Source organism: Sinocyclocheilus anshuiensis, unplaced genomic scaffold, assembly GCF_001515605.1.
Source record: "Sinocyclocheilus anshuiensis isolate Anshui unplaced genomic scaffold, SAMN03320099.WGS_v1.1 scaffold3295, whole genome shotgun sequence".
In the NCBI taxonomy this organism is placed as follows: Eukaryota; Metazoa; Chordata; class Actinopteri; order Cypriniformes; family Cyprinidae; genus Sinocyclocheilus; species Sinocyclocheilus anshuiensis.
This window is the reverse complement of record NW_015546191.1, coordinates 37,455-59,376: the sequence shown is the minus strand read 5'-3', so window position 1 is coordinate 59,376 and position 21,922 is coordinate 37,455. Positions and strand designations below refer to the sequence as shown.

Sequence of the window (21,922 nt, the reverse complement as noted above, 5' to 3'; positions counted from 1 at the left end):
AAACTTAATATATCTTTGTGAATGTTTATGTAAATACCTCTTCCTCTTCTGCTTGTACCTCTGGAGCCACGCCCCCTTCCACGGATTGTAGGAGCAGAAGTGGACTCTTCATCTGACTCCACAGCAATGTCAGCTGGCTCATCTGATAGGTTGAGGTCATCATCTCTAACAGAATCACTGCGGTCCCTATGAGCTTTTGCACGAATTATAGCCTGAAACAGAATAAATGTTGCTAGGTTAATTTACATAGGAATGTCAGTAAATTATGAATGTGAAAAGAAGTTAATGTGTACTGTATAGCGAGCAAAAGAAATAAAGAGACCTCTTGCACTTCCTCATCCTCTTCTGCTGTGTTTCTCTTTGAGTCTCGGAACTGTCGAATCTAAAGACACATGCAAGTAAAAGTGAGACCCTGTAATATTGTCTGAGCCATGATTTATTGATTGAGATGTACAAACAAGAGTAGCTTCCAAAGCTACTCTGTTCCAAAATCAGCCTTATATAACCAACCTTAAAAGAAGTCCTATAATACATTTTAATGTATTAAATATATTATTTTCTTTCAGAGCTTTACGTTTTTTTCCAATGTTAAAGTTTGAACTCTTTCCCCACCAAACACAGAATTTTCCGGGTTTCCATGTTTTCACTGTTATACGCTCGGGGGCACAATTACGTGTTTCCTGAATGAATCTAGAAACACTCGATCAAAAACACAGGCATGGAAGACGCAGAAACGAGTGATCTCGTTTGAATTGTTATTTCTTCACTCAGTCATGTGAAAGATTTGCTGCCTCTTATGCTGACCCACTATTGCCTGAATTGTCTTCTATGCAGGATGTGAACAGACTTTTTAATTGTTTTAATCAAAAATGAAAAAATTCTCTCATGTACTCATGCCATCCCAAATGTACATGACTTTTTTCTTCAGATGAACAAAGATTTTTAGTCCATATAATGCAAGTGTACAGGACCACTTCAAAAACCACACAAAGTGACCTTGAAGGTCATTTTTAAAATATTATTATTTGTATATATTTTTTTACTTACACACTCCTGTAAGACATTGATTTATCAACAGGGGTTGTATGTGTCATCTTCACTTTGTGTAGTTTTTAAAGCATCATCTTTGGACATCCTGTACACTTGCAATTGTATGCAGAGAGATGGATCTTTTTTCTAAAAACCTTAGTTTGTGTTCATCTGAAGAACGAACGTCATATACATATGGGATGGCATGAGGGTGTAAAGGATGTAGTATCCATTCAATGGCTGTAGTTTTAGTGCTCAACTGGGCTGCGTTTTAATTGTTGTCGTATGCACTAGATAGATGTGTACCTCCTCATCAATCTTCTCCTCTGTGGCTTCCACCCGTCGTTCTCGGAGGTAGCGTTGGGTTTTCTCCAGCTGGTATTTTATGAGTTCTTCTATAGCATCTTTCTCCTCCTTATCCACAAACTCCTGCACTGCCTTTCCCATGCCTTGCTCCGTCAACAGAGACAACTGCACATTCTACACACAAACACATACAGAAATGCACACCATTACGTGCCAAAATATAAACAGTGGGTAGATAACTTTAAATTATAACTATTTTAACAAATGTATTACAGACACAGTTTCTAAACTAATTATACTCAATATACTTATCCATCAGTTTACAAAAACAAGTAAAAACAATTAATTCAGGGTAAGCCTGCACCTTACAGACAGATGCCCATAAAATAAAATATAATAAAATAAAAGCAAACAAAACAAAATACAACAAATTTACACAAGATGTTTTAAATTAAAATATGATAAAAATTTGAAATGTTTTTGAGTCTTTTAGAGACCTTACTAATTAAAATCACATTTACTTGAATTAGAAGCAGAGCAGTCCAGTAAGATGTGATTAATCAGTCAGAAAATGATAACTTTGCAAACATCTGCTACAGTATCAGAAAAAAACTGCAATATAGACCCCCCAAAGAATTCATTCCAATTATTCTCTGCTATAGGAGTGAAAGAGCAGTCTAAACTTGAGAAATCTTGAGTATTTTGGGCAGTATGGCAATATTTTATTTGAATTCAACCTCTAACAAACACGTAAACAGAAACTAACAATTCACATGTAATAGTTGCATCATAAATGGAGAATCTATCTCTTTTACCAATTTTAGCATGATGGCATGTTCATCTTGATTTCATAATAGAAGTCTGAATGATGCGTACAATTTTGCTGTATACTCCTGTTAAAAATTAATTAGTAACTTCTGCTATATAATTACTTTTAAAAAAACAACGATATAAAGTTAATCAAGATTAGAAAGGTTTAGAATAGTATTCGACTGTAATAAACAAGCATCCCACTAGCTGAACAGATACCATTAAGAGGTTAAATAATCATGTTTAACAGCAGAATTCTTCTACAGTCAGTAAATTGAAACAAGCTAACAAGCAAGTGGACTCTTTAACACCCACCCACTTCCATGAAGCACTGTGAATAATGTCTCCATACACTCTCAAACTAATTAAATATGTGTATATACATATATTTTGCATATCTTTATAAACAATCAACATTTTTAAATTAATAGTTTTATATGTATTTGTCCTTTTTCATTTGATTAAATCAATGCTTCATGGGATGTAGTTCTGTCCCTCTTAAAAGCTATTAAGAACACAGTCTGGGACCATGCCATTTTGTCCAATTACTCTTTTGCTTCACAACAAAGTTTGTAATGTTTGAGTTTTCACCTCTGGTTAGTTTGGTTCAACTCTTTAACAAATCCTTTTTTTTTAAATCCCACTGGGAAAAATGCTTACAGAACCAAAGGCTTCTGAAAAAGTGCTTTTATATACTGTAATGTCAAGCTTCTAAGCATTAAATGATACCTTTTAGTTTTTTAATTTTGTAATTATTTTATTTTTTGTGGAATGTGCTCTGGGCTTAACAGATTAACCAATGAGATCTTGCAAATAATAAAAACAACTATTAGTTTTTTATAAAGCTTCAACAAAAGTAACAAGAACCTTTCAAAAGAGACCTACTTATGCATTATTCTGTGGAAGGTTTGAAAAGGACTGAGCGGAATGTTGACTGATGACTGATCTGTATCCTCTACAAACAGACAAACTACAAACCTTCTCAGCTTTCTGAAAGTATTCCTTCACAAGATCTTCCACTCTCAGCTGTAAGACCTCAGAGGTGGGACGAGAGAGAATTGCTTCAAAGTCCATACCTTCTTCTGCAGAACACACATAGCATAAACTTAAATACTAATCTAAAAATTGTTCATATGCAGTCATGAAAGATGTTCAATGAATTAGTAAGCCACAAGCAACGTTTTGAAGTAGCATTAGTGAAACTGACATACTTTACTGAACCTTATGTCATTTCAAACCCACATGACTGACTTCCATCAAACTTTTAAAGAAATGTGGTTGTTTTGTATTGGCTGCTCTTTATAATGTAATTACTATGACTGGGACTGTCAAGCTTCAAAACGGACACAAAGGAAGCAAAAACGGATCTCAAAAGTGGTCTATATGATGTATGCTTTATACCAAGTCTACTGAAGATATGCAATAGGTAGCTTTGTACAGTATGTGGAATAAAAGAAAATGTATTTTTATATTTACTTAATTTTTTAAATTTTTTATATATTTACTAATATTTCCTTCCCCAGGTTTGAGAACTGGATGCAGCAAATTGGGATAAATAAATAAATAAATACTTCAGACTCAGAAGATTTGGTCATGAAACAGAAATTAATTTTCTTTCATATTTCATGCATTCTGATTTAAACACTGTGTTTATACCGGATGCGAGCGGCGTGGCGCGATGCAACACAATACAATAGAACCTATTGTATATTGTATACTGAATAATCTATTAACCTATATATAAATAAGCTATTGTATATTGTATATTGAATAATCAGTGATGCTGTCTACACTGGATGCGGCACGACACAACACGACAAATCCCCGACAATAAACTGATGCCTTGTTCTATTTATGATGTACTTACACAAAGTTCAAATGATTTGCAACGTCTGCTTTATCATGTCTGGTGTAGACATGCTGTTACTTACACTGTTAAAGAGTTGGATTCTCATGTTAAACATGGCCAAAGTAAAAAAAAAAAAAAAAGTATGGGCACTTCTCCCAGAAGACTGCGCACACAGCAACCAGAGCGAGAGCACGCCCATCAACGTGCTTCATAAGGTTACGGAAATCGTCGGCAGTGCTGCACAGGACTTGCTCGAGAAGAATGTCTCCAAACACGTGTGTTTTTGTATGTGTGGGAAAGATAACCTTGTTCAGCTTCCCAAAGAACCCAGTGTTATGTGGATGTTTTTCTGGGGCAGCAATGGGGTTTTGCAAGTGTGATTGTTCCCATCATTTCGGTGATGAATGTTTTATAAACAAGACCCAGTTCGATGCTGGATTTGCACATCGTTTGATACCAAAAGATGGAGTAGTCCCAGCGATAAAAGATCCCCATCATGAGTCGGAACCGCAGGATGCAAGTAAAACTGCATACAATTTCTGTGTTTTGTTGGCTATACGTGCATAAGTGCTCTCAACTCTTTAGCTCCACCCACGGCACGTCTCCAAGAGCTCGGCTGTTTTCAGAGGGAAGAGTAAAGCTGTATCTTTCTTTTATAACCCTGATAAAACTAAAGACTCTTCAGAGATATGAAGGATGCAATACTACTCTACAGGTACTCAAGATTAAGTAACATGAGATTCGCCGAAACGTTTAGCGTTATGTCCCCTTTGAGCAGAGAATCCACAGATATCACAATATATTGTTATCGTGACATTTTTTTGCCACAATAATCATGTAGTGAAAATGTGATATTGTGATATTGTATACCCATTTACTGTTATTGCATGTGTAAGAAAAGAAATGGTTTGAATTCACATTTTAGGACAGGACACTGTAAGACCTTACACATGGATAAGAGCAAACAGTATTCTTCAAACTTTGTACTTGTATGTTCCACAGAAGAAAAAGTCATATGGGTTTGGAAGGACATAAGGGAGGAAAACAATCCCAGTTTATTTTGGATGAAATATTCCTCATAAAATAAAAACAAACTATTAAAACCAAAAATAAAAACCATGAAAGTGGTTCACCTAATAGTAACTATTTCGAAATGTACAGAAATACGTGCTTTCATATAGGGCTGGGCGATATAGCTAAAAAATGTATCAACGATATAATGTTTCATATCGTACGGTATCGATAATTATTGACATTTTTATAACCTTTTTTAAAACAAAGAGCAATAGAATTTTTTTTTTTTACATCACTGTATTTTTTAATTAACCCAATTTATTGATACAAACAACAAATATTTTTTTGTTTTAACAGTCAAACACACAATAAAAATTAAACAAATATCTAATTTCTAATGTTTTATATGCAGATTAAATACATTTTAAGGAAACTTTTGGCTTGTCTCCCGAGGCCACAGGAGGGCGCAATAAGCAAAATAATGCAGCACATTTAAATTGTCAATGCAAGGAAATAACTGTCTATAAAAAAAAAACCGCGCATTACGTCTAAATTAACTCATATAAATCAAATATAATATCGTGCGCCATATCGAACATTTTTTCTATCGTTATCGAAGAAGGTGTCCCATCGATAAATATCGATACTGTTTTATCGCCCAGGCCTATAGTTTGGCTCTAGTTTTGTATTTATTCCAGTTTATATGAAAAGGTTCATGTAGCGTGGATTAAAATTCATAAACAGACTAAATACTTTTCACTGAACGTGTTAAAAATAAGTTTGAAAAGTTGTGGGAAGCATGGTGGTGGTGACGTAGAAGGCGAGCGACCGAGGTGCTGTAGTTTGTTTATAGCCTAAGTTTAGCTTTTAAGTTCTTGCGCTTTTATTTAGGCATCAAAATTCATAAAAGTTTTATTATTTTGTGAAGATTATCTTGATGGACAAAACGTGTAAGTTTCATGAACTATGACTGAACACAGAGCTTATTTTATGTGATAATCCAAAAGCCTATGTAAAAATCCCATTGGCTTTTTGTCGAGGGAACCAGTGTGATGCTAACAGCCGATCCGCCTACAAAGTGACGTCATAGTTCCCCCACTCTATAGAAAATATATTGTCAGTACACTGATTCACTAAAAGCTTGTTCAAGATGGAAGGCGAGTGAGCGTCCCATCCTTTCCTCCCTAATCACCACGTGGGCTTTGATTAGCTGTGGCAGAGGAATCATGGGTGGCATTTTCCAGCCCCGTTGGGTGTCTCAGTAAAATGATTTACCGCTCTTTCAGCGCTTTCCTTCTTTTTTCTTTTTTCTTTTTCCTCCTCTCATTCCCAGTGGTTTTGATCTATTTTTTGCTGCTGCCTGCCAGTCGTTTATCACAGGAAGAATGGCTAGGAAAGTAATCTGGCATTAGCGACTAGTGACTAATACCAGAATAATAATAAGCCAAAGTTTGTCATTTGAATAAATCATTATTATTTTGTGAAGATTATCTTGATGGACAAAACGTGTAAGTTTCATGAACTATGACTGAACACAGAGCTTATTTTATGTGATAATCCAAAAGCCTATGTAAAAATCCCATTGGCTTTTTGTCGAGGGAACCAGTGTGATGCTAACAGCCGATCCGCCTACAAAGTGACGTCATAGTTCCGCCACTCTATTGTGAAAATACTAGAGCTATAGCTGAAAAATCTCAATGCGCATCTTAACAATATTCATAATATTACAGCATTATTGCTTAAGCAGATATGTGTGACTTGCCTTTAATGTTGTCTTTGGCCTCTCTGTGTCTGATAAAATGCAGGATGTCTTTGGGATTTGCCACTCGATCTACAAACTTCTGACTAAAGCGCATAGTGTTAAAAACTTCAAAACCCCCACTATAATCCACCTGGAGAGAGAGAGGCACATGATGTAAGATGAAAGATGTATTACTTGTATATCACCCAGTATTTCTTCAACTGAGAAAACAACAAATAGTAAATCCCAGGCAAAGAGAGGTGTACACACTCGAAGCCTGATGAGAGGTTTCTCAGGAGTTAGAGAATTTCCAAGTCTCTGTCGCTCTGCCTCTTCAAGCATCTCTTCAACCTAAAAGAATAAAAGGAATAAAATAGGAATGTACAGTAATTCTTGAGTGAACTTTTTCCCGAACCTTCACACATTATATCTCAATGGTGGAATGATTTTAACAACTCCATCAAAACAGTAGTCTCTTTCTCACCAACATTCAGCAAACATGTACTAGCTCATACTTTTCAGTAACCTGTCACATGAGACTGCAGCAATTAGCAAACCGCAATGAGCCAATCAATTTCTGATGGACATTGGTTCCGCCCTATATTTTACCTTGTTTGAGAAGTCTTTTTACTCAGATTAACGTCACAAGAAAACAAAATTGCAATTTCCATTTCATGCTGAATTTGAGGACTCATTCTGATTGCCACTTGCTTTGGCACATGAACTTCCCTCTTCTTGAGTTCTGTAGATGAAACTGTTGCCTTTTCTTTCTTGTTCAATCTAAAAAGTTGTTGGTCCAAAGATTGCAAATCTGCAAAAGTGATTTTGCTCCAAAGTGTTCAAATAAAGTTAAATATTTTTAGGATATATTTAATCCATAGACCAAGAGGATGGATGAAATTGGTAGTAGCTGCTTCTAAAATATGACTTTTCTAACTGATCAGTACATTTTCTGTCAGTAACCTGACAGAAAATCCGACCTATCAGCGGAAAACCCCTAGCAACCAGCCACAACAAAGAAATGTCTAACACGTAATCTATCCATCTGATGTTAAGAAAGCATCAAAATTTGTCTTGAGTAACTTTATTTGTCCAGTTACTACTGGTTTTTAATAGCATCTAACATGTTTAATTGCATTGCATGTACCTTCTCCTGGCAGAAAGCCATGACTTTGAGCATGACGTTGGGTTGCTCTGGGCTGAAAAGGTCAGGGTGCTCTGAGAGTGTCACATCCTGAATGAAGAACTGCCTGATGGTCTGTAGAGGAATTTTCTGAAGATTCATTTTTTTACCTTTCACTTTCAATAACCCAATGTGCCTGTGGAATACCCAGATACAAAAACAACAACAAAAACATTATTCCATTATCCTTAAACTTACACATTGAAATAAATTTAGGCATTCATTCATTCATTCATTCTGTCAAGCTCTACACAGAAACAATAAAATGCCATTAAAAAGGGCTCATGAATTGAGAAATCAATTTTTATACTATAAAAACATCATGTAAATGTCAGAACTCAAAACATCCTCATTAGTATAAAAACAGCTTTTATTGAAAAAGACCGTCCATGTAGAAGATCAACACCTACATCTACATATATATAGTAGGAGGTGAGCAAATATAAGAGAGATGTAAACACAGGATTACTTGAGCAACAAAACAATATAGATTAACATTAGCTGTTTTCATCACACTGTTTTGAAGTATTGCATCAGAAACGAGTGATGGAAATGCAAAATTTCGCCCAAAAAAAAAATCCCTTAATTCACAAAAAAGCTTTTACGCTCGCTTGATGTGGTTTTTGACTTGTGCAAAAAAAAGGGTTAATGCGAATAATGGGAGATGGAAACACACTGAATAAATTCCTCCATGCGCATCAAAAAAAGTCATGTGACTTTGCAAGACGGGACAGCATAAACTGACTAACCAAAAGACCAATCTCGTTGCACAGCATCTGAAATGTTATGGTCATCCTTAAATGTCTGAGCAAAGTCTGTCGTCCAAGTATTTCTGTATAATTGCTACAATCAAATTTCACTTCAGGTCTCGGCTCGTGTACGCAAGTTTTTGAGTTAGCCTGAACTTGTGTGCAGTTTAGTAAATTTGGCAGAGAATAGTATAATGACAGCATTTTGTTCATTTAGATTATCTGCCTGACCGACAACCAAAGCTCTTTAGTCTATAATTAACCAGTAAGATTGGTATGTCTTTTTTTCTTTAAGGGCTTTAGCTTTATATGTGCAAATTGCAGCATAAACAACAGACCATGAGAATGCACACATCGTTGCATCAGAAATTAAGTGTATAAAAGTAATAAATAAATAGGGCTACACTAAATATTTTCTTAAATAATTAACAGATTAACAAAATAAATAAAAAAATGTGATACAACACATTTTATTTGTTTTCTTTATATTTTTATTTTATTAAATCCAACTGATCGCACAGGCGCCTCATGTGCGCACACACAACATATCAGTTCTAGCGTTGCTAACTTGACATTTCAGCCATTCATCATCAAACTTAAGTGCAGTCAACCAAACATAAATGTTACACTGCTCAATTTAAAAGGTCTGCTGTAAAATAATTTTTGCGCATGTGAAGGATGATGTTTTATGTGGATATTGGAACATGAATGAAGTACAAAGCCTTGTTTACATAATAAATAGTTTAGCAACCATATGTTACATGGCAAAAATGGAAACATTTGGATTCTTGTGGAATGAGAGAGACTCAAGCCGAATGCCGTTTCAGTTTTGCTTAAAATAAATTCATTTTAGTTTGATGTTTGTATTCTGTTTATAATGAATACCACTATAGCCTAATTTGTGTTTTATTTTATAGTTTAATATATAATTTTATAGCACTTAGTTTTCATTCTTGTTCTGTGATACCAATAAATTTAAAGGATTTGTTGTGGAGGAGGAAATAAATAGACTATATAGTGTTTATAATGTTTATAAATGTTTTGTTATATTTACTGGTACTTAATATACATATACATTGTTTGCAATTACAAGGTTAACGGGTGTTTTTGGACTAAGATCAATTTCTCTTTCATGAGATCACTTCCTCTTTTTGGCCAAGTTACGTTTCTTCATGTAATTTCTCTAGGGGTAAGGTTTCTAAACCAGGGTGTTTTTAGGGGCGTGATATTCAAATGATGATTTTTTTAGCCGCCACAATCATTCGTATGATGGGAATGGTGCTATAAGAATGTTTCATGAATCATACGTGAACCCTATCTTAAGTTGATTTGAATTTACGCTGTTATTCAAGCACAATAATGTTATTATTTAAAAAAAAAAGAAAAAGTTGATTTGTGCGCTTGGATCTGTGCTTGTTTCTATGTTAGATTGAGAAATGAGGGACCTTGTGTCTACACAGTCATGGTTGCATTCAACCACAACAGCTAAAAGCTGTCTACACTGGATGCGACAAGATCCCCACTGCAAATCCATTTCTCCATTTCACTTTAGCCCCTCTTAAGACCTGCACAAATAAAATTAAAACCATATGAACGGGGTAGGGAAATGACTAAGATAACATATGAAATCATAAAATTACTATAAAAAAAACCATGATTTACAGTTGAGTTCAGATAAAGGTTTTCACAAAAACAAAAAGTTTGTAAGAAAACGGATAAATGAAAAGTACCGTCTCCGGTAGTGTTGTCAAAAGAACCGACTTCGGTACCAGTTGGTACTGAAATTTAAAAAATGTGACGATTCCAGCATTTCCCGCAAGCATTTTGATTGCTGTTGTGTGGATTCTTAAACACCTCTGATTGGTCATTGTGTTCACGCACTCAACAGATTTGTCTGTGACTGGCTGCAATGATCATCGCTTCATGCTCTTCACAGAGCGCTTACACAGATACACACGGACATGGCAGCATCTATCAGAGGATCTGTCTATGAGCAGATATATTAGAGATCCGCTGATAGACGTGGCTTTCAAACGCTCCCGTGTGTATCTGTTTAAGTCAGGTTAAACTCAGTTAAACTCAGTCCTGGAGGGCCGGTGTCCTGCAGAGTTTAGCTAAACCTGCTCTAAGTGCTCGGCGAAGGGCATGAAGCGTTGATCCTTGTAGCCAATCACAGACATATCTGTTATCATACCAATCAGAGGTGTTTAAGAATCCACTCAACAGTGCTCAAAATGTTCGCGGGAAATGTTGGTATTGTTACATTTTTTACATTTCAGTACTAACTGATACTGAAGTCAGTACTTTTGACAACACTAGTCTCTGGTTACTGAACGAGACGCTGCATACAGCAAGCTGACACTATGGGGAAACACCTTTCTCTCAAAACACCGAAGCCTTATTTGCTTAAAGGGGCCCTTGATTATGATTTCACTTTTTTAACTCGAGTTAGTGTGTAATGTTGCTGTTTGAGCATAAACAACATCTGCAAAGTTACGACGCTCACAGTTCAATGCAAGGGACGATATTTTATTTTACAGAATTCGCTTTTTAAGGTCTACAACAAACAGCTGGTAGGGACTACAATGAGCTTCTTCCTGGGTTTCTCATATCACAAACCCTAAAATTTACATAAACCCTGCCCCCAGGAACACGCAACAAAGGGGGTGAGGCCATGTTGACCTGCTTTAGAGGAGAGAAAGAGCTGTTGTAGTAGAGTGTTGTTGCCATGCCGTCGAAATGCTGTTATTTTCTCCCTGATTGCATATATTGCAAATTAAACAACTACTCTACAAAAATGGTACAATGCAATAATTTATTATTCTGTACTAAAGCTTTAATAAGGATACCTTTAATAAGGATACCCGCACATTAAAATATAATATAAACAGAGCATTTACAAATAACAATGTATCTAAAAAAATATGACAACTACAAAAAAATTAACATCCTGTAAGAGTCATGCTTGCATAGGTTCTGCTCGATCCTCTTCAGTAATATTCTCAGAGTCTGATTCGGAATCAAACTGATTTCTGGACAATGTGCACTAGGCGGTTAGAGAATCAGAACACACTGGGCCAGCTAACCATTCTGAGCCCATTGCGTATTTCTGAAGGAGGGGCTTCATTGAATCTGGAAGTCAATGGTGGAAACAGTGGTGTGGAATAAAGGTAAAATATGTGAAAGATAATGTGACTTTTTTTTAAAACGAAGCATGAACACGTTACAGTGCACCCCATAAACACAATCAAGCCTTCAAAAATAACTGATTGACCACCCCTTTATCACAATTGCATCACAATAGCCAATGGCACTCAAGCGCACAAAAAGGGGGTTGGAACGCGCCCTATATAAGCAGTGCTGAGCAACATACCCCAGAATCTTTCTACCAAATAAGAGAGATTATGAAAGACCTTAGCAAAAGCAAAATGGCATAATCGCATAGTCTTGTTCCCCTCTCAGGGAACCGAGTTTATGTTTAGTAACCGGAGACATCCCATTTCGAGATGGTCCCTTGACTTTGTGTAAAGCTATCTGACACTATGGGGAACGTGAATATGACAAGATCATTCAATGTTCCCATTATTACACTTTAATAGTAGATAAAGGTCTATGGGTCTATGTTCTTGCTGGAATTTATTGCTGTTTTTGAATGATGTTACCAGGTGCCTGTTCGATCACAACAGAAAAAGACTATGAATTGTGCTTCACGTGCACAGTGACTGATATTTAAAACAAACAAAAAAAGCTGAATAAACTGTTGCATTGATATAATACACTACGCATCAGTATCTTTTTCCTTTGTGCTATGAACTTTTCAACGTGAAGTGCTGCACGCTGTGACTTCTTGTTGCTTTAAGCATGTGGTGGGCCATTTTGGCGCAACCAACAGCACTGACTCCTCTTCCCTGATTCTGCACAACGCCTGGTGCAGGATGTTCACTGGCGGAAATGTATATTTGCGATTTCTCGGCCAGCGGTGAGCAATAGCATTTACTCCCAGTGGGGACTGCTCCGCTAGAGAGTAGAACAGCGGGCAGTGAGTATTCTCCGCTGATGAAAAGAGATCCACCTTCTGCCTGCCTGAATACACTCCATATCACATTTGTCTCGGGGTGTAGCCTCCATTCTCTGTGGGCTTTCCCTGCCTCAACAGCATGTCCACCATGCAGTACAGACGGCCAGGGAAATGGACAGCTCGAATGGACAGGAGATGCTGATCTGCCAACATCAACATGCTTGTTGTGAGCGTGAAAAGAGTGTGAGAATTTTCATCCCTAGTGGAACGGTGTATGCATACATATGACATATGAGTGCAGGCACACTAACTTTTTGACCGCTTCTCCTGGTGACAGCGAGGTGATGACGGAGCTGCCGGGTTGTGTGACATAGAAGAGCTGCTGTTCGTTACGGACTGGAGCAATTTTACACTCATGCTCATGACCCCACACCACCAAATCTAGGAAATCATCCAAAAACTGTTCAGGGATGTAGTTTGTCGCCCCGTGCTTACTCCTACAAAAAACAGACACAATTAATGCAAATACATTTTGATAGATTTTTTTAAAGAGACTGCAGATTGCTTTATTTGATTGGAACAGAAACGATATATTTTTTTATGTGTACTTTTTCCCTGCATAAATACGTATAGTACCACTTACATAAAACAAGATATACTATATAGCAAATCTCAACTTATTTATTGTCACTGAGCTCTAAATCGCTAAATGTTAACAACATGTACAGCTGCTTTGAAACAATGTGTATTGTGTACAAATAATGTGACCTGAAATTGACTAGCATCTATGAACGGTGTTTGAGTTTGTTTGCATTCTCAGAAAGATCTGTTGTTTTCCTGTATCGAGTTTCATTAAGTTTGGATTAAAAGATATAGATTACTTCGCAACTGTCAAAAAATAATTTGATTACATTTATCAAGAGGATCTCTAGGTTATACATTCCATATTTTATGCACACATACAAAGATGGAAACTAAACACGACCAACCGTTTCATCAAAGAATCATAAGGAAAGACATCAAGAAATGAAAAGGAAAAAATTACTCCACACAGTAGTCCACACAGTTTAACATTAATCATTTCAAAAAATTGGAATCTTAAACATAGTAGCATTCCTGAACCTGTTTTGATGGATGACAAATAAGTTGAACCAGCCATCTTCATCCTCCCTGGGCCGAAGCATGGTCACCTGGTTATTGATGAACATCCGGTAGAGTCTCTCGTCTGGAATGGAACCTGAAAGTACAGAACACTTGATTCTTTATAATGTACTGCAAAATTATTAAACCCTATATAAAGGTCAAAACAATATGTAACAATTTGTAGATAACAGAACTAATCTTTGACACACCACACATAAAAAAATACTTCTACAGGGATCTACAGATGCCATACATAAATATATAAGTGTCAGTTTCTTCAGATTCAGAAACAGCAGTAAGCAATATAAAAGCCAAGACCTTAGGCTTTAAATCCAGACTTAATTCGACCAATACTGTTGTGAACTCATCAATAAAGCTTGAAACAATATGTTTTTTAACCGGGACATAGCTTCCAGCTTCCTCTATTAACACACTTTCAGGGTTGCTAGATTTTCGTAACAAAACTAGCCCAATGGTCAATCAAAAATAACCCAAAATTAGCCCAATGAGGCAATGACCATATCTAACCTTACTGAAAATACATTTTAGTCACAGTTACGCAAACTGAAAACCACTACATCGTAGTAGGAATGCACGATATTCGATTTTTGTCGATATCCGATATTTTTCCAACCATTTTGGCCGATATCGATACGGATATATACTTCACTTTGTTTTGAAACAACACCAAGTCTCTCCTGTGCAGAAATTATAAACTAACTTTTTAATTTTGGTTAGTTTTGAGCAAAAACTAAAAGAACAAATAAGATTAGAAACGAATAGAACATTAGAACTAATAAACATTATTAAAGTTCTTTTTTTTTTAATTAAAAATTATAAAATCTTTTAGAACTCCTTGTATTTAAGTGTTCATAATCCATTTGAAAAAAATACATTACATGTTAATGAATAAATTTGTTTATACTACGGGGCCGTTGAATGCTTGAATCTGATTAGACTAAGGTGTGCAATTATTTTAAGGGAAACGCACGGCGAACGTAGTTCCAGGCAGCTCTTGACCGCATTACATGTAAATATCACTTCGCCAAATGATTTCAGTTATTTCAAAGGTCTTACAACAGCAAAATAACCAAAACCCACAACGACACTGGCCAAACAAATAAATATAGTAAGCAATAGGATAAAAACAACAGATCTTTCCATGTTTTGCCACAAAATTATGTTTTATTATGTACGTAATGCACACACTCTATTTCTCCAGCTCTCTCTCCCTTACAGACGCACACACATAGTTTGCACACACAGATACATATGCGCTAATGTTGTTCAGTTTTTATCAGTAAAATAGTTTAGCAATTTAAAAACTACATGACATTTCTCACAAGCGAGGTAACAATGGTGCTGTTCGTGAGGAAAATGTACTTAAAGTTTCAGTGTTGGTAGAGACATTGCTGCCGAACACTGTTGAGAGATGCACAGACTGAGAGGTAGGCTAGTTCACATAATTTCTCTCTTTCTCTTTCTCTCTCTCTCTCTCTCTCTCTCTCTCTCTCTCTCTCTCTCATAACTTGGTTATTAGCTGCATTGGTCTGTTATCAACGGCTCAGTCCTCTGGTACTAGGTCTAAAATGATGTTTTGGAATTAGCAATGGAGGCGTTGGATGAGATGCGGAAGAAACTAATCCTACTCACAATAGTGTTTTAAGTACAAAAGCCGGACAAATGCCTTGAAATATATCATTTGATCAATGTTTTGAGGTGTGTCAACTGTAGTATAAGTGGAATAATTGACTCCGGGCCGTTGAATTATTAGAAAAAGAATGCACACCTGAGGTTATTTTGAAAAATGGATTTTTATTCATGTAAGCTATATCTTCTGACCTTTAAATCAAAACAGACTCGTCATTTTATGACATCGATACTAGTGGTGGGAGAAAAAAATCGTTTCACAAATCGCAATGAGTCTTATAGCGATGATTCTTCTAGCGATTTGCATCAATTCACAAATAAATATATATATATTTTCTAGTTAATATAACAATGATAACAATAATAATAACAACATGATGTTGTCGGAACAAAAAGGCGAAACTCAACTCCGAGAGCAGTGCAGAAAAACAAATACATCCTGCCCCATTTTCAGCTAGGCCAAGTGTTTGGAAAAATATTATATTAATTATTGATCGTTTATTATTATGGGACATAGGCATGTTCCGTAAATAGTGAATCCATATCCGGAAAGGCATGAAAAACGAACAATGCATTCTCTGGGGCCACTAAAGGGACATGGTTAGCCGCTTGCTAGCGGTTGCCTGTTACATTACAGTATACCTCAAATTTCACTTAACACAAACAGAGTAAGGAGAGGTGACAGATAAGACAATGGTGAATAATTTGCAGATCCTGAGCACCACGGATAAACATCTAATCTTGTAAAATGTGTGGTAAGTACTGTCGCTCCATATTATACACATAGTATCTGTGATAATGAATCTTGAAAGTGAAAGTAAAAAAGCGAGGGCACATTCAAAAGCGATTTCAATGCCCCGCATATTAATGATGGCTCCCTGATGCCCGCAATTTACACTGAACAAAATTATAAACGCAACACTTTTGATTTTGCCCCCATTTTTCATGAGCTGAACTCAAAGATCTAAGACTTTTTCTATGTACACAAAAGGCCTATTTCTCTCAAATATTGTTCACAAATCTGTCTAAATCTGTGTTAGTGAGCACTTCTCCTTTGCCGAGATAATCCATCCACCTCACAAGTGTGGCATATCAAGATGCTGATTAGACAGCATGATTATTGCACAGGTGCGCCTTAGGCTGGCCACAATAAAAGGCCACTCTAAAATGTGCAGTTTTATCACACAGCACAATGCCACAGATGTCGCAAGTTTTGAGGGAGCGTGCAGTTGGCATGCTGACTGCAGGAATGTCTACCAGAGCTGTTTAACAAAAGTGTTGCGTTTATAATTTTGTTCAGTGTATATACAGTATAATTCCCAACGATATTTGTGAGAGAAAGCATTTAAATATATTTTTCCTCCTATCTCGTTCGTATTCCCTCTAGGGGTTCCGTAGTACATGCCGTTTCCTTTTCCGAACACGATATTCGGATTTGGGCACATCCCTATTGGGAAGTGTAAAATATTTTTGATTTATTAGTAAGTTAATAGTTAATAGTAAACACTGATTTCTTGAGCCAGGACTACACATACAATAGACTGGTGTTTTTTGTTGTTGTTTTTTAAAATCAAAATACTGGTGCATTTGACGTCCAGTGTGTACAAAAAAATCAGATGAAAAATTGTGAAGCAATTTTTAATCGAATCGTGGCCCCAAAAATCGTGAGGTACCGAAAGATTCCCACCTCTAATTGATACTGCTTTATTTATTCACACAAGTATCTTAATGATATTTGTGTATTTTACTTTCATTTTATTACAAGCAGGCCTACAGCACCCCCTAAGTAAATAAAATGCCTTACCGGATGGGCATTAATGCTGCTATTGCACACGCTAGTAACTCAATGCACATGTTGATTCAATCGCACAATGGATGCGTTAAATGGGTAGTTGACAAATAGGCAGTAATTTTTTTTTTTTATGTAGACCATTTGTTTGTTAATAAAGAAATAACATTTTATTTGGATAAATCATCAACCATGTTAAAAAAAAAAAGTTAACAATATGAACTTTGACTCCTTGACAGCGCAAGACTCAAAAAATCTCGTAGTTTAATTCATAAATTTAATTTAATTTTCGAACACAAATTTCAAGATTTTTTCAAATCAGATGCTTGACAATTTCATATGCCCATGTTAGAGATGGTGGCAATGCCTTTACTGATTGAACATTAACCAATCAAGAGGTGTGAGTCGAGCAGCATGGTGCATTGGCTCTGGTTCAGATATGACACCAATTATTTTCTGCCGTGAATAGTAAATTCAGTCAGGTTTCTTCGGCCACACAAATGAATTTTTCTTGCCTTTCTGGATCATGCAATTGATTTGTATGTCATCTCCATGAATTGTCATGATCTGGCCAACATATGGCTTGCCATCATATTCAACAATCACAAATTTCCCTTCTGTGCACTCATCTTCTTCATCAAAGGAGTCGTCCAATCCAGGTTGGTGCTGAGTGGCAACATTGTCTCCAATCTGTGGTGCATTTCCAAAATCCATTTTTTTGGGTTTATGGCAAGAGCATATTTTGGGATATTTGCAGAAACGACTCACATCTCTGTACAGGATCACTCCTGGAGATGATGACAACACTTGGTGTGTACTGAGGATTCCTGGGACTGGTCGAACAGATGGGGGAAGCATTTTGTCAAAAGTTTCAATGTCAGACTCTTAAATCCATTTGAATTTCACACGTCTGTTTTGGAGGACAGAAACTCGTAAACATCTCTGGGAGATTGCAAATCACTACCACTCTGTATGTGCATGTCGGCCATTCGCTTGACTGCACCCCCAACACCATCCCATGGCTCCCTTGCCATGTGACCTTTCAGAGAAATTCCAGGTTAAATGTTTGAATTCCATTGTGAAGGGAACTGCGCTCATCAGGAAACAGTTGGTTTTATTTCTGTATTGTGTTACTGGCCCATCGCTGATGACATGCAGTGTGTCAATTTCTCGGACATGGTTTGTTTCTACATCTTCCAGAACAGGTTTGATGTGTGCCCAGACAGCTCTCTCATCATGCCTTAATGATGGTGACAGAGTTGCATAGCTCTGGGATCCTTCTGATGTGTATGCAACTGCAGCATGGATAGTAACGTGTTGTCAATTTCCTTCAAAATGAAAAGCCTGGATTTCTGAATTAAGTTTCCATCCATAGTTCTCTGAAAAGTTTATGTGTAGGACAATTTCATTTTCAGCAACCTTTTCTTTAATTTCCCTAAATTTCCCAGCCTGGTGTAACCAGTTGTACTGATGGCTTCCAATGGATTCCAACTCGTGCCTGAACTCCTCAACCAGTTGTTCAACAGTGCCACACTTTGTTTTTTTGATCCAATTCTTGTAGACTTCATCACCAACAGTCACGTCCTCTCTTTGCCACTTTTCCCATCTTGCAGCATCAAGGGGGTTGTGTTCAGCCAGGTCAGTCTCCTCATAACAACACTTACTGCATTCCCTGTACATGCATTTTTGGTTTTCAGCATTGCATGTAATGCCTTTGAGCAGCAACGACAAGCTTTGTGTTTGAATTATGCCCCTGTGTGCCATGCTATCAATGAGGAGACGCATATTCTCATGCTGATAACAAGCACATGTGTTGCGGTCAGTTGCTTTAGCCTCTGTGATATAAAAAGGCCTATATCTCACAAACTGTCTGTAAGACATTGAATGTTTCCTGCTGGAGTCTTTATAGTAGTCACTGTAGAGGTCTCGTAGAGATTTTGTGAGAATTCGTCGCTGCCTCTTTTTCACCCTTCCAACAGTGTCTTTCTTTCCAGCCAGAAGTCTACTGTTTTCCCTTGACAAGAAGGACACAACTTCTTGTCTCTTCTCAGTGGCTGTTTTTTTATCTGTTAGGACTCTAAATTTCTTACTCACTTGCCTTTTTTTGAGGTAGGCGTTGCATTTTTTTTCTGATTCGCATTGTTTTTCGTTCTTCAGTTTTGATGCGTTCTTTCAGTATTTTATTTTTCCTCTGTAGTCTTGCTATTGTTCTTTTCATTCTTTTCATTTGGTTCTCCATCTTGTTGGTGTGGCTTCGGGTGATGGAGGAGTATGTCTTTCCACATTAGGGGGTACCACTGGTTGAAGAGGTAACACTGCTTGAGGAGGCTCCACTGGAGTTTCTGCAAGTAATTAAGCCACTGCCTCCTCCTGTAAGCTTTCTGGAGACTGTGGGGTCATGTTTAGAATAGCACTGAGTGCCTTTATAAACTATACATTATAAAATTAGCCTTTTCCACAAAAATCGCAAATTACGTCAGCGCAGGGTAAAGCTAGTTCCATTACAGGTCTGCGCATATTACAATAGTATGCCCTTTTCTCAAATAATGCTTCTTACATTTTCTGTTTTGTCTGTTTTCCAATTTGTTGTTATATACAGTGCAGCTGTGGTTGTACAGTAAGCAATTATCATTAGACCTATTCAAACCGGATGGACCGTTTGACCACCAAATCAAGCAGTGTCAGCCATAATATCGAAGTAAGTGCGCATCATTGATCATTGTTCTCTCTAAAATATTTTCTAATAACATGAGATCTGCAGTTTAGTTTAAAGATGAATTATTGTGCACCTATAGCACTCCTCAATGTCATTAAAACATAGCATTCCACAAAGTGATCAAGCGCATCCACTACAAATAGCCTGTCTAAATTCATATAATTTTGGTTTAACTTATGGGAAATTACTTTATGTAGCCTAATTTCAGTGTTTATCTCCATTAATGAGAGAGGAATATTTAATGTAAATGTGTGTATCGAAATCATTGTTTACTTCATTACTTTTCTCACTCCAGAAAAAAGAGTTCGTACACATGGTCCTGAATGTCTGCTCGGTGTGTACATATTTACGCCAAGTATATTTTTTATAAATGCGTGGAAAATTGCGTACGCATATTTCTATGCCCATTTTGTGCGTATGCAACATTTATAAATGAGACCCCTGGTCTTTGTTTCTGAGTTTCCAACAGATTCCTGAACTCATTCTTGTTAAGTATGGTCGCTGCTGTCACCTGGATTTCACAGGCCACATTGTTAGAACTGCCTGGTCCTGCAGATTTGTTCTCTTCAACATTAGTAAGATCAGGCCCTTTCTTTTGGAACATGCTACACAACTCCTTGTTCAAGCTCTTGTTCTAGACTATTAGACTATTGCAACAATCATTTGGCAGGTCTTCAAGCCAGTTCTATCAAACCTCTTCAACTATCGCACAAGCCAATCAGCAAAGAACTTGACATGTCCAGTTTGACACATCCGGTTGTATCAGAAAATGGAGTAAAGCATTACGCGATGATTTTTTTTGTGCGAGTGACACAAAAGACATCCCACGAGTAATCTGTTACATCTTGGGTGTGCATTATTTTCTAAGGATTCAACGGACCGAAGTCTATTATTCCGCTTATACTACAGTTACCACACCTCAAGACATCGATCAGATGATATATTTCAAGGCATTCGTCTGGTTTTTGTACTTAAAATGCTGTTGTGAGTAGGATTAATTTCTTACGCATCTCATCCAACGCCTGCGTTGCTAATTCCAAAACGTAATTTTAGACCTAGTAACAAGGCTTGAGCTGTTGATAGCAGACTAATGCAGTAAATAACTGCAGTTACAATAATGCAGTTAATAAGTTATTAGAGAGAGGGAGGGAGAGAGAGAGCGAGAGACAGAGAGATTACTTCTCTGAGTCTGTGCATCTCTCAACAGTGTTCGGCAGCAGCGTCTACTAATAATGAAACTTTAAAGGGTTAGTTCACCCAAAAATGAAAATTAGCCCATACATTACTCACCCTCAAGTCATCCTAGGTAGTGTTCGACCGATATTGGTTTTTTGACAGCCAATGCCGATATCTTAGAGAGCAGGGTGGCCGATGGCCTTATATTGGCCAATATATACAAGTATATTTTTTATTTTAATTATAAGTTTTATTTATTTTAATTAATGTTTGAGAAACTTGAAATAATTTGAAAATGAATTATATTAAAAATAATTGTGTAAAATAAACATACTTATACTCAGGGGTGTGAAGTAACGAATTACAAATACTCACGTTACAGTAATTAAGTAGTTTTTATCAGTAATTGTACTTTTTTGAGCAGTTTAAAAATTGTGTACTTTTACTTTTACTTGAGTACATTTTAAGTGATGTATCGGTACTTTTACTCCGCTATTTTCCTCCGTTTGTGGTCGTTACATGCTTATTTTAATTTTATTTTTATCCATCAACGTGATTGGATAGAGAGACAGTAATAGCTATGTCTCGTGACTTTCATCAAATCAAATTGTGCATAGAAAACTTTTACCGCCAACTGTTTATCATGGCTGCTGGAAGTGCATTCTTCAAGCATCAATTCAGTCGCATCTTCCTCTAACTTAATATGTTAAGGTAAAATTCGGATTTCTGCTTACTAAATGATTTGTATA

The 21,922-nt window shown here is 36.7% G+C and overlaps 1 protein-coding gene across 1 annotated transcript in view; it reads right to left on the bottom strand.

The window, feature by feature from the left end:
• Positions 1–21,922, bottom strand: part of mre11a (MRE11 homolog A, double strand break repair nuclease) — a 99,907-nt gene that overhangs the window by 61,731 nt on the left and 16,254 nt on the right. Inside the window, exons 4-12 of the mRNA XM_016503441.1 lie at positions 13,822–13,936; positions 13,011–13,196; positions 7,897–8,068; positions 7,020–7,100; positions 6,771–6,900; positions 3,124–3,227; positions 1,336–1,509; positions 323–382; positions 38–212 (exon numbers count right to left, since the gene is read on the bottom strand). Coding sequence (XP_016358927.1) covers positions 38–212; positions 323–382; positions 1,336–1,509; positions 3,124–3,227; positions 6,771–6,900; positions 7,020–7,100; positions 7,897–8,068; positions 13,011–13,196; positions 13,822–13,936 — 1,197 coding nt within the window. The remainder of the gene's footprint in view (positions 1–37; positions 213–322; positions 383–1,335; positions 1,510–3,123; positions 3,228–6,770; positions 6,901–7,019; positions 7,101–7,896; positions 8,069–13,010; positions 13,197–13,821; positions 13,937–21,922) is intronic.